The sequence below is a fragment of the Poecile atricapillus genome, chromosome 12 (genome assembly GCF_030490865.1).
Source record: "Poecile atricapillus isolate bPoeAtr1 chromosome 12, bPoeAtr1.hap1, whole genome shotgun sequence".
NCBI lineage: Eukaryota > Metazoa > Chordata > Aves > Passeriformes > Paridae > Poecile > Poecile atricapillus.
This window is the reverse complement of record NC_081260.1, coordinates 15,966,609-15,980,328: the sequence shown is the minus strand read 5'-3', so window position 1 is coordinate 15,980,328 and position 13,720 is coordinate 15,966,609. Positions and strand designations below refer to the sequence as shown.

The window sequence follows — 13,720 nt, the reverse complement described above, 5'->3', positions numbered from 1 at the left end:
AATAATAAATTCCTAAAATAATAAATATAACAACTTTAAAAAGAATAGTTCCAAAAATATTAATTGCTAAAATAATATATTCCTTTACCAGGAAATTCCACAATGTTGAGGTAATTTTGTAGATCCAAGCCTGATAATTTTGTAGCTGGGACACCTTAACTAATATGTTCAGAAAAACATGAAAAACATAACCCACTTTCATTAACAGCAAAGCAGTGTTTTTTAGTTCTCCAATATCTTCTTTACACTCTCCTCATAATGACTTTGCTCCTTCTCATTCAGAAGATCTGGATTTGCATGAATGGGATTTGGAATGCATCCTACCAGCAGTAGGGATTTCAGCATCATTATAAATCTCTGTTCATGCTGGAAAAGCACCTTTTCTCCTTTTTTAAATAAAGCCTACCTGCCTGGGGATGACTCACTGCAGATCTGTATGAAAAATTAATGCAAAAAATTCCTAATGCTAGAGATGCACGCAAAAAAATATGAAAAAATCAGTGAATTTTTTGTGTCTGCAGAGGAATTAAGCGTGTGATGTATTTGTCTGTCAAAAGGAACTGAGCAAACAGCTGAACTGTTGAACATGGTGGTGTTTATCAGAGGATTCCAGTGGTCTGAACCCTCACAGCAGTTATTCACCTCCCTGCCAATTTCTTCCAAACACACTGTGCCCATTTGTTATGGCAGGAATTTCGGAGTAAAATGGAGCTCAGAGGGTGGAACTGAGAGTGCACAGGGGAGAGAGGCACCTGCTCCTTTCTCTGCTTGACCCAAGAATTCTGGGCACAAGGCAGGAATGGGGTTCCTCAGCTCCTTCACAGCCTTCCCAAACCCTACCAGGACTCTGAGAAATGGAGTTTTAAGAGATGCAGAAGCCCTGAGTGCTGCTGACAGAAGGAAGGGAGGTTACACTTAACTTGTGTGGGGGATTTGTGCCTGCTCTGTTCACTGGCTCACCTGCCAGCTTTGCTCTTACCTGGCGTGGGGAGACACACAGCAAGAACTAACAGGAATTTAAAAGCTCCCTTTTGGGCTGGAAATCAGTTGTGCCAAATATTTTCTAAATATTTATATCCTACTGTATTGCACAGCACCTGAAAACAAGTAATTCTGCTCTGACTGCAGTAACCCCTCACAGGAACCTGGACAGATGTTTCCCCTCATGACTCTTCAAATACATAAGCAAAGCCATCTGGATATTTACTTGAACCTGCAAAGTTTGACCTCTCTTCATATTTGCATTTAAAAAAAAAAACCCAGCTTGTGTAAACTCAACTTTTTTTAAGGAAGCAGACTATCATCTTTCCATATTTTAAGTAATTCACTTTGCCTCATTAGGGAATTAATCAAGAGAGCTGGTTTGATTAACATGGAAATTGGAAATCAGAAATTATTATTAGACAAAAATGTGCTGGAAGATCATAAGACAGTTTTATGTCACTGAAGGGGAAGCTCGTCATTAACACCTGTAGCTGATTCACTCTCATTAATATTCGAGCTGCTCCTAACAATAATTGATGATGGAAAACCAAATGTTCTCCCATTATCTTACATAGTTATGTGCATTAACTAATGGAGAAACACAGCAAGAATCCAAGAAGAAGCAAGGGCTACTACAGGAAGAGAGGCTTCACTGAGCCTTTCTGAAAGGCAGAATCTGGAGAGCAAGTGGCACTGTGTTAGGAAACAGAAGGACATCTTTTGGGGAAAGAAGTTCAAATTCTCATATCTTTTGTCTTTTTTTTTATTTTTGTTTTCCCCTGCTTTCATTTCCCAACACAGACTGCGCAGAAACACAGATGGTGTGACCTGGCACTACATCTACAGAATTACCTCCACCTAAAATGAGCTCTCATTAGAACTCATATTTACAATTCCTCAAACAGACACCGAGGGTATTAATTCAATGACTGTCTTCACACAAATAAATTAGTGCTGAAATTATTTCATTGAGCCAGGCTCTTGACACACTTAATTTCAAGCATGTAATTTGACAATGAACAGTATGAAAGGACATTAGGCTGCTGATCGTGTATTTAGAATTAAAGCATTTTTGGGGTTTGAAGGGACATTTAAAGGGCATTTAGTCCAACCCTCCCTGCCAGGAGCAGGGACATTCTCAAGTTGCTCAGAGCTCTGTCCAACCTGGCCTTGGACACTTCCAGGCATGGGGCAGCCACAGCTTCTCTGGGCATCCTGTTCCTGTGTTTCACTGCAAAAGAAAAATCTCCTTTATATCTGATCCAAATCTCCCCTTTTTCAGTGTAAAGTCATTGCCCCTCTACAACAGACTCTACTAAAAATCTTTTTTCTGTGCCCTTGAAAGCACAGGATCCATCATTCCAAAGAGCAGCCTCGAGTGGGAAAATGCAACTGCTTTAGTTAAAACCAGCAGCTGTTTCGAGAGAATCTAAGGAACATGTAACAACAGATTTATTACAGATATTTCTGTGGCCTCTTGCTTTGGCACAGCAGTGTTTTATGCCTTAAGGAGTTTTTCTTTCTGGTCTTTATTGCCTCTGTCTGTGGAGAAAGAAGAATTCTGTCTCAGCCCCAGCTGGCTGAGTTAACCAAACTGAAATCCTTAAATAATTTCTCTTCCTATGAGACAGATGACACATTTTCCTTTTTACCCATTACATTTTTTTAATGCTCCTATCTAACTTAACACCTCTGATAGCTGTAAATGACCTGAAGATCACACAGTATTTCAGACAAGATATTACTAATGTCAAGACAATGGTATCCAAACTCAGTTTCTCCTGGAAACCTGTTCCTGATTAATTCCAAGTTCATCTTTGCCATTTTCAGTCACAGCTCTATGGTGCTCAGTTGGTTTGGGATTAATTACTACATTCTGACTCCTGGAGTCTTGCCAGGTGCTCCTGAGTAACATTGAGCTTTCAACAGGAATTACTAAAAGCCTTATTATTGCTCTCTGTCCTGTGAAATAACCTTCAAATTCTAACCCTCACCAAAAAAAACCAACACAAAAGACAGAGAAATTCAGAGAAATTCAGTTTTCCCTTGTTTACAAATCACTTCTCTATCCAGAAGCAGAGAAAATATTTTACAGGTGGTCAGGTACATGAATCAATATTTATTTGATCTCCAATAATTTCATTGTCTGAAAAACTATCCAAAAAGGAACATTAACACAAATTAATTTTCATAATTTTATGCTGAAAAGGAATTACAATATATAATCTATTTCAACTAAGCAGCAGAAAATACACCACCTAAGGAGTAATTGTTAATTTTGCAAACAAAGAAGTGCTACAGTGGCATCTTTAGTACTTCTGTATAATTTTATGGGAGAGGAAGTAAAAATCTGCAAGGCAGTGACAGAATTGGTGCCTGTTGTTATTGTAGGGAAAAGTAAAGAGTTAGGGTGGCAGTAATTTAGAATTTATAACTTATTTTCCAAGTTTCTTACACTGTTTTATTAAAATATTGTAAGCAAGAAGAACAAGCAGAAAAGCAAATAAGGAAATTGGATAATGATTAAATGATCTTAACAGCCAGTGGTGAATTGCCTGCTTTAATTAATTTCTTGCTTAAAGTGCTATTATTTTTTCTTTGATCTTTGTAATTGTATTACAGAGTGTTCCTTGGTTAGACCAGATTCCACGTGGAAAGGCTTTTATTTCTCCCTTTTTCAGTTGTTGCATTACATAATTTGGAAGCAGCTCTCTTTTAACACCTCCTGAACACTTTTTAACTCTCAACTCCATGGAAAATCTGTTGGTAAAGTATTAAAAAAGTTGTGGCCATTCCCTGGAGAGTCTGTTCAATGCCCAACCAGGGAGAATATTTTCTTGAAATCCAACCTAACCCTCCCCTGGAGCAGCTTTGGGCTCTGTAATCTCATTTTTACTCTTTCAGCGCCACAATTCTGCCCTACCCATGAGTGAATCCTTGCCCTGGACACCTCTGTAACTCCCTGTGAAAAATACAGAGTTCTGCATTTAATGGGAATTTAAAGAGGATGTTGAGGAGGGCATTAGGATGCATTAGGATGACAAACTGGAAGTGCTGAAATTATCCACCTTACCTAAAAAAAAGTGATGAGCTAATTTGATTGCATCCTGAAAATACCTAAAAGAGAAACCTGCTCTCCAATTTAAGAGATAAAAATACATCAGGATCAAAGGACTGGAAGCTTGTGCCAGACAAATATAGAGTACAAATAAAATTGCTTTTTTCCCCCCAGCAATGAGAATTAGCTACCGGAGCAATTTATTACAGGTTGTGGGAACATCAATGAAAGTTTTAAAACTCAAATGATCATATTAAATGAATATGAATTTATCTAGCAAATACACTGGCCTAGATCAGTCAGGATCAGATGAAAAGGTGTTGGTAGTCAGCTATAGGATTGGAACCTGCTAAAAGAGATCCTTTAAAAGAGAACTTTCTCTGCTCAGGGAAGTATATCCAGCAGTGACAGGACAAAATGACATTTTCTAATCATCTTCAGAACAGGTTCTTCCAAACACATTGTGTTGAAGGGGATTTATATTTGATATAATATAAAATATTGGTACCAAAATGCTACGGAAACATCAGTGTTAAACAAATGGCTTGTTTATGTTAAACAAACTAAAATCTCTGGAAAATCTGTAGGAACAACAGGGATCTGCAAGTTCTCTGACCCCCCAGTCATTAATTTCAAATGGGTTACACCCCTTTTTATGAGCTAATATTAGAATATTGACAATGTGGAAATTTAATGGGCTGCTGCCTTTGAATTATTCCAGTCCACTAATGGAAATAATGGTAATTATAAGCAAAATATGGATCATCATAATGGGATAACTCAGGGGAAGAGGGGGCACAGCCGAGGATGGTTTGCAGCAAGGAGTGCCAGAAATGACCTAAAGAACACTCTGGAAGATCTAAGGAATATTTAAAATATAAAAAGATAATTTTAAATATTAAAACTTCTAATCCATGAGGGGTGAGAGTTGGACATACGCCTCTGAACCATGCAAACACTCACTGTTACTGCCTGATTTTCCAAACTGAAGTCGTAATGAGACTTTCCCAGACATTTCAAAGCAAGAATAAATTTCCAAAAGAACCAGTGTCATTTATCTCTTTCCTTGGCTTGTAAGAAACTTCAGAATGGATAATTAATAAATTACAGCGTTGTTTTTTTAATAGAAAAAAAGTCTTTTATGGAAGTTGGCTCAGCTGTTGGTCCTGTGCCCTCAGGTGGAAAGGGATTACAAGTATCAACCACCTTGAGCCTGCTGTAATAACAGACATGGGAAGAGTTGCTAAAAAAGCCAATTCTTGAGAAGCTGAATGGGGGATTTCACCTATGGGAGATAAAGATTAAATCAAATCTGTCACTTGAAGAGTGCATTTGATGGAGAAAGCCAGTCTAATGCATATTTCAGCTCGTAACTATGACAACTCTCTAATACAGATAAGAGCTGTGTGTTGCATTAACATTTAAAGTGTAAATGAATAAGTTATACTTCTTTTCAAGAGAAAATATTTGCTCTCTAATCATAAGATTTTAATAGCCAGACTTTCGTATTTCCACTTCACACAAGTGACAGACAAAAAAGAGATTTCTTAATTTTGCAACTGCTGTGTCTGGAGATGGGGTTCCCCAGGACGAAGTGAAATAACTGAATTAAAAGTTTCTCAGGAAATTATCATTGTCCTTGTCACTACTCATGCCCAAGAAATAATAAATACCAATGTTCCTTTCACCTGTAGTTCCAGCAACACTGGAGCTATTTAAATGAGATGTAAATTACATACTGCAATCCTGAGGTTCAGCATCCACGTGCTTATGGGTATCTTAAAAATAAATCTCCATGTGAGAAAGGCCAAACCCCAAACCTGGCAGATTTCTATCAACACTTTAATCATTTTTATGTCTTTCCCCCAACAGATTCAGAATACACGGCTGTTACAGCCCTTCTGCATTATTAATCTGGATCCTGCATTAAACAGAATGCAAAATTCTGTTCAAGAGGAGAAGTTAAACCAGCTGGCAAGTGCATAATGAGAAGTCTAAGAACTTCAAGGAAATATTCTTGGATCTCCTTATATAAAAAGAGTAAGATGTTGAACAGCAGCTGTGCAAAATGTAAATTTGGCTTAATCCTTCTGGGATGGTTATGGACTCAATTTGGGCCTTTTCTTATTAAGTATAAGCAGTGAATATGATGCTTAAAAAGACAATAATAATAGTAATAATAGTAATAGTAATGATAATAATAATAATAGTAATAATAGTAATAGTGATGATGATGATGATGATGATGATGATAATAATAATAACAATAATAATAGTAGTAGTAGTAGTAGTAGTAGTAATAGTAGTAACAGAGAATTTCCAAAATACTTACCACAGTTTGGTGGTTGACCTGGATCACCTCATCACCAGCATGGATTTTCTTACACTGGTCAGCAGGAGACTGAGGACAAGAGACAAAAATTTACTTTGCAGAGAGGGAGTGGAGGTGGAAGCAAAGAGCAGGAATTAAAACAATGAATGCTGAAGGAGGCAAGAAAGCTGTGCCTAAAGAAACCTCATTGCTGTCGAATAGTGATAACTGCTCTTATTCATGAGGAACAATGTTTCTTTTCTGATAACATTTGATGGAGTAATCTAGAATTCCATTTGCCATTCCAATCCAGAATTCTATTTGCCATTCCAATTCAGAATTCCATTTGCCATTCCAATCCAGAATTCTATTTGCCATTCCAATCCAGAATTCCATTTGCCATTCCAATCCAGAATTCCATTTGCCATTCCAGTCCAGAATTCCAGCTGCCATTTCTGGCATGTTTGGCTATTCCATTGTGTTTAGCTGAGCAGTCACAGCCTTGTTGGGAATACCCTGGGTGAATTAATGTCATGTGTAATTAAATCTGTTACAAAACACCCTGGGACAGGGCTGGACCAGCCCTGGGACAGAAATCAGGGCTCAGTCCCCTGAGCAGTGCTGCTGCTGAAGGGAACTGAAGATACTCTGCACACACAGGGTATTTATACCTTCAAATACAGCTCTTATAGATATATTTTTTTTTCAAGACAGTGCTAAATGAACCATTTGACCAGAGAACATGGTAATTTACAAATGGATGTAAGAGACTTTTTCTTCAGGAGATTTTATGTACACACACTCTTCACATAATTTCACAATCCTGGAGCTGAAAAACTCCCATATCCTAAATAAGCTTGTTCTGAGCACATGGAAATGGATTAATGGCCACTCAAACATGGCCAACTAAAATAATTTTTAGATGCTTTGATGAAATCTTCAATCTGTGAGAGAAACCAGGGGCATTCAGGAGATCAGCGGGCTCAGGATTAGGGAGCTGAGGACTCAAAGCAAATTGCTTGCACTGTGCACTGGCTTAGGAGTGTTCTACTGACACAGAACACACCAGCCTGGCACTCAGGAGGGCAAAAAACACAAAGAATTAAAGAGCTGAGACATCACCTTGAAAAATAAATCCCGGTGGAAGTTGGCTGACTTAGACAAGGTGGGAAGTTTACTCGTGAGATACAGGGTTGGAGAGAGGACTGATTGTGCCTCGTCAAACAGCAACTTTCAAACAAAACAATCCTCCAGAAACAGCTGGAATTCCCTGCCAAGCAAACAGACTCCTGACAAGGCAGGAGAGGAGCCACTTGCAGCTACAGGAGTGGCCTGGCTCTAACCCCGCTGAAGAACCGCACAGAAAAACAGCTGTTACCAAAATGTAGCTGAGCTCCTGGATATCCCCTGGAGCCAGCCAAAAACATGAATCGTGGAACACAACAAACACGTGAGCCACGTGCCAAAGGCGAAGGAAGAACGGATTTATCTGAGCTGAAAGTGATGTGTAGGAGTTTATGGTCATGACCTCACTGCGGGCAAGAGATCCTCAGCTGTGCTGTCTTCAACCAAGAAATCCCACTCATTCCTTTTGTCCGTGGAGATTAAAAACAGAAGGCAAACAAATAAAAGGAGCAAGGAGAAGAGGAGGCAACACAAGAAAAACCCAAATTGCCACTGCCGAGGAAATGACTGCAATTATTTCTGGATAAAATGCCAGAGAGACTCTGAGGGGCCAAAGGGCCCCAGGGTCAGCCCTGCTGCCAGAGCCAGGCAGGGAACGGAACTTTTCCTGCTGCTGAGAGCTGGAAATGGCATTGATTACCCAATCAGCCAATAATGAGAGCTGGAAATGGCATTGATTACCCATCAGCCAATAATGAGAGCAGGAAATGGCATTGATTACCCATCAGCCAATAATGAGAGCTGGAAATGGCATTGATTACCCAATCAGCCAATAATGAGAGCTGGAAATGGCATTGATTACCAATCAGCCAATAATGAGAGCAGGAAATGGCATTGATTACCAATCAGCCAATACTGAGAGTGGGAAATGGCATTGATTACCCAATCAGCCAATACTGAGAGTGGGAAATGGCATTGATTACCCATCAGCCAATAATGAGAGCAGGAAATGGCATTGATTACCCATCAGCCAATAATGAGAGCAGAAAATGACATTGATTACCCATCATCCAATACTGAGAGTTGGAAATGGTATTGATTACCCAATCAGCCAATACTGAGAGTGGGAAATGGCATTGATTACCCATCAGCCAATAATGAGAGCAGGAAATTGTACTGATTACCAATCAGCCAATAATGAGAGCAAGAAATGGCATTGATTACCCATCAGCCAATAATGAGAGTGGAAATGGTATTGATTACCCAATCATCCAATACTGAGAGTGGGAAATGGTATTGATTACCCAATCAGCCAATACTGAGAGTGGGAAATGGTATTGATTACCGAATCAGCCAATACTGAGAGTTGGAAATGGCATTGATTACCCAATCAGCCAATACTGAGAGTGGGAAATGGTATTGATTAGCCAATACTGAGAGTTGGAAATGGCATTGATTACCCAATCAGCCAATACTGAGAGTTGGAAATGGCATTGATTACCCAATCAGCCAATAGGGCAAACAGCAATACAGGACCCGGTGAATCCCAGTGGGACTGGGAATTCCAAGCACAGCTTTTACCTTCTGCCCACGGCTGGTTTTTCATTCCCAGCCTTTCTCTGCCCAAGCCCAGCCTCATCCCAGCCCCTCACCTGCCTGATCTCTGACAGGGCTTCATTCCTGAGCTCCAGTTTTGAGCTAAACCCTGGGCAGAACAGTCAGACCCCTCCTCCTGCCCCGACTCCTTCTGCACTATAGCAAACAGGATTTACCCTCACACTTCACTGAGGATCCACCTGGCTCCAGAGCCACTTCCTCCTTTTCCTGGAAACTTGAGGAATTTTGGCAGCCCAGGAGCAAACATGTAACAGAAATATTGCTGGAATTCAACTTGACTTTAACAAACTCCTTGGCTTTAAATGGGGCGTGAGAGGTGAGCAGGAAACCGCAGTAAACTCCACCATTCATAATGTTTAACTTCAGCTGACGTTACTTGGAAAAGCAAAGGCCTGCTTCCTTCTCTTTTTTAGCTGCTTTCCTGACTTGGATGAGGCTGAGCTAATTAAACACTGGCTCTGAGGTCAATTATCCCTTCAAAAGGAATGAAAAATCAATTTGCTGAAACACCAGAAGTTAAAGGTCTTTGATGCTGGTTTATCTGCACATGTGATTACACTTTTAGCAAAAGCGAAAAAGCAATTTTTCTGGTGGTGTCCTAGCAGAAAGTTTTGATAGTCAAAATAAAAATATTAAAATTCTAGTGGCTGGCAATTTAGGAACTCTTCCTGTGAATTTCAATTGTAAATATATCAATATTTCCCCTATAAACTGCATTATATTTCTGAAATGAATTAGAATTACAGTAAAAAAGTGGATTAATTACAGCATGAGTAATTCCATCTATGAACATAATTTCTCCAACATAATCAAGATGGATCAGTCATAATTTTCAGGACCCAAGATACACATATAGTTATTTTTAGACTTCAAAATGCTGCCAATGACGACAATATAAACAAACAAAATTCAAGTTTAATTTGCATTAGAATTGTCTTCCCAAATTGTGACATACAAATCATCTGGCTTTCCATGGGTTTGCACTGATAAAACCCATATTAACACTACTCAATGTATATAAATCAGTGAAAATATCCCACATGGAGCTCACCCATATGGGCCAGCAGAGCACTGGCTCTTGCCAGCCAGGATTTACATCTCCCAGAGCTCATTTTATCCTCCTGGGACATCAGCAAGCTGTAATTTCAGTATCAGCTGTATAAAATCTGAACTTGTGGCTTGCCCAGCTCTGAGCTTTGAGCTGAAAGGGAGCAGTGTGACCAAAAGACAAGATGAAAACCAGAAGGGTGGCTTTATGAAGTCTGTCACAGTAATTAGATAGCAGCAGTTGAAGTCAATTTAATTTTTTTCAAATTGATGATGAAGAACTGCACGTTAAGGAACGAGGAGGATGTTTAGAGGCTGTGCTCTCCTTCCTGTCACACTCTTGAGTGTCCCTGGGATCTCTCACACAGATCTTTGCTCTGCAAAACTCTCTGTGATTTTGGTTCAGTTTTTTTTAATACCTCTGGGGCTCCAATGAAAATTATAATTGAATAATATAATATTGAATATATATAAAATATATTATGAAATATAATATTGAAATGATAATATCCTCTGTATATTTACTGCAAATGATAGAAAACATAAAATATAATGTACTTAATATAAAGGAAAGCACTTGTGCCTGAGAGATAAATGTGTGGATGTGGTTGGAAAGGAATATTTTAGGAATCACTGAGGGCAGAAGTTTGAGAATTCCCTTTATTATAGTGTAAGTTATTAATAATTTCAACATAGCTGCTTTTCCATGTCTATTTTCAAGGCTTCTAGATCTTTACAAAGGTAATATGATACATATACATGAAAACTGAAAAAAGATATTAATAAAAAGTGGCTTGGTTTAAACAAGCTTACATATTACAAAGTGCACTGCAGATACACAGAAAATAACTGAAAGCATGATGAAAGTATTTTAAAATAAAGAATCTTACATTTTCTGTTGTTCCTGTGATTACATGTAGTCCATCATACGTTGATTTGATATACATTCCCTGGAAAAAGAAGAGCAAAAAGGATAATTAATATTTGTAGGAAACAAACACAAGACATTTGCATGATAATTAAAATAATAGGTTTGTTCTAAGGACCATAGCATTCAAACAGACTGGAAAGGACTGTGGTCAATTAATATTTGCAAATCTAAGTTTAACAAATCTATGTTAAGACCATTATAAACAGTGGAGTTTTCTCACTTAATGTTTTTTATTTATTCTAAAGTTTGTGAGTTCAAACCGAGCAGCAGCACAAAACCTTGTGCCTGTTCAGTATTTGAAATATTTAACACAACCTCTTTTTATTACAAGTGACACAAAAGAAGTATTGAAATCGAAAACATGAGCAGGAGTAGTTTTTAAACTTAAATGCCCCATTTTCAAAGAGTTCCTGATTCAGTAAAAGCAGAGCCAGAGCCTAACTCAGACAGGAGCCAGTGCTCATATTGTTAATTTATGGGGGAAAATGAGCTTAGTGAACTAACAGGAGCTTTGTAATTAATCCATTAAGGATTCTGCTCCAAGGAGGGGACTGACAAGATGGAGAGAGACAACCAGAGCAGGGATCTGTGGAGCTGAACACACTCTGAGCCCCAAATGTCAGGCAGGCTCAGTGGCTCCTGTGCTTCCCTCTCAGGAGCCAGGTCAGAGCTTCCCATCTCTTCACACAGCACGGTTATCCATCACATTTTGAAATCTAATTAATCTAATTGCTACATTGTGCTGCTCTGATTTTCTTTCAATAGTTCTGCATCACCTTGCGCTGTCAGCCCCAAAGTTTAGAGCCCCCAGCAATAACCAAGGACATTTTGCTCAGAGAGAGCAATTTCCAGATTCCTGAATGCTAATCCAGATCTTCAGGCTCACAAACACCACCTCCCAAAAAAGGAAAACCCAAAATTAAACATCCTACCAAGTTAAGGTGAAATTGCTCTCCACAACTCCCTAAACTGGAAGGCTGAGAAGGAGCCAAACCACTCCTGACAGTGATGGGATGAGAAGCAAGAGACAAGTTGGAACTCTGGTAAGGAATTTTTTTTTTTCAGTTTTACCACCAGGAAAATAAAACATTGGAACAGGATGGAAAAGCTGTGGGATCTCTGACTTGGAGATGATGAAATTGTGACTGGACGAGGCCCTGAGTAACCTCCCTTTCTGGGTCTGTTTGGACTTCTCATGAGGAAATGTAACTTCTACCTTAATGTAAACGGATTCCATTTCAGCAAGTTTTAAATTTATTGAAATCTTAAAAATAAAGATTGTCCAAACCTGATTGCTAGCTGGTTCCTTAACTCTGTTTCATAAGAACCTCTGCTTTAGATTTTACTCCCCATCTCAGTTGTTCTCTTAAATTATTCTGTTTTATAAACAACTTCATTTGTAAGAAACCAAAGATCCAAATAAAATCTTGAAATCAGCTTCATAAAATGGGATTAGTTGGGAGAAAGAAGCTGCTGGGGAACCTTTCAGCATTTCCTTCTTTAGAATGGTTTGATTTTATTGGTGTTTGCTGTTCTGTTGTCTCTGTGGTCCCTTCAGCAGCTAAAGACAAAGTTCTCTTTGCCAGCTCAAAGACACAAACAGGAGCACTGTAAAACTGGAGGCTCCCAAGGGCAATGCGATGGTGAAAAATCTCCATTAAAAATCTGGAGCAGAAATTTTGTCCATCTAGTGTGGGAGTTATGCTGAATTTCCACAGTGAACTTTTCACGAGCTCATTACACAACATTCCTGCTCTTTTAGCACTTGGTGAACTTCAGGAACACATTTCCAGCCACACTTTTATATCAAATTTAATATCACAGTCCTAACATCCCACTTGCTTTGACGAGATCCATTCCCCGCTCAAAAAACCCAACAGATTAAAATCTTTCAGGCCACAAGAGGACAGAGTGCTGAACTTTTCACTAAATCTTACCACTTATTTCTTCCTAAAGTTCTTAGACTCTTGTTAATCTCTGTGTATTTTAGGAAAAAATCAAATTATAATTTTATCTCTTAACAGATGCCATTGGAGAGACATAAAACCTGACTAATCACACAGAATTACCCTACATTTTGCTGTCTGCTCTTTCATCCTAGTTATTAAAACTTAAGAATATATAAAAAAATAAACAATTCTAATGCATGACTCATAGCCTTCAAATTATCCTACACAGAGCTTTCATCCTTGTTTTCCCAAAAGAAAAATAATGAGCTTGTTTCTTGCTGACCAGTACAGGAGCAGAGCATCCCCTTGACATATCTCTTGCCTGAAAAGCTGGAAAGATTATTGTAAAAAAAAAACAAAAGTCCTTATATTAATTTTTTACTTCCTAGAGTTCAGCAGTGATAGCCAGAGAATTGTTTGGTCAGCTGGGAGTGACCAGGTGCATGCAGAGGTTTGGCCAAAGTGCCACAGCCCCTTCTGGAGTGGCAGCTACATCTGACAGGAGCGCAGAGTCCTGCTCTGGAGGCTTCTCCCACCTCATTAGCAGAGTCCTTTTTATGGATTAATTTATGATTAATCTCTTTTTTTATTTTTTTCTTATTTTTTTTCCTTAAAGAATGGGGTTTTAGTATCTCTGGTTTATTCTTGAATGTTAACAATGGTCTCAGAGAAAAGAATAACAAGCTGTACCCCTTATC

General features: G+C 38.7%; 1 protein-coding gene across 1 annotated transcript in view; it reads right to left on the bottom strand.

Annotated features, from left to right (window-relative positions):
* LOC131583671 (connector enhancer of kinase suppressor of ras 2-like) overlaps window positions 1-13,720 on the bottom strand; it is a 166,439-nt gene that overhangs the window by 52,972 nt on the left and 99,747 nt on the right. The window contains exons 7-8 of the mRNA XM_058848054.1: window positions 11,033-11,092; window positions 6,375-6,443 (exon numbers count right to left, since the gene is read on the bottom strand). Coding sequence (XP_058704037.1) covers window positions 6,375-6,443; window positions 11,033-11,092 — 129 coding nt within the window. The remainder of the gene's footprint in view (window positions 1-6,374; window positions 6,444-11,032; window positions 11,093-13,720) is intronic.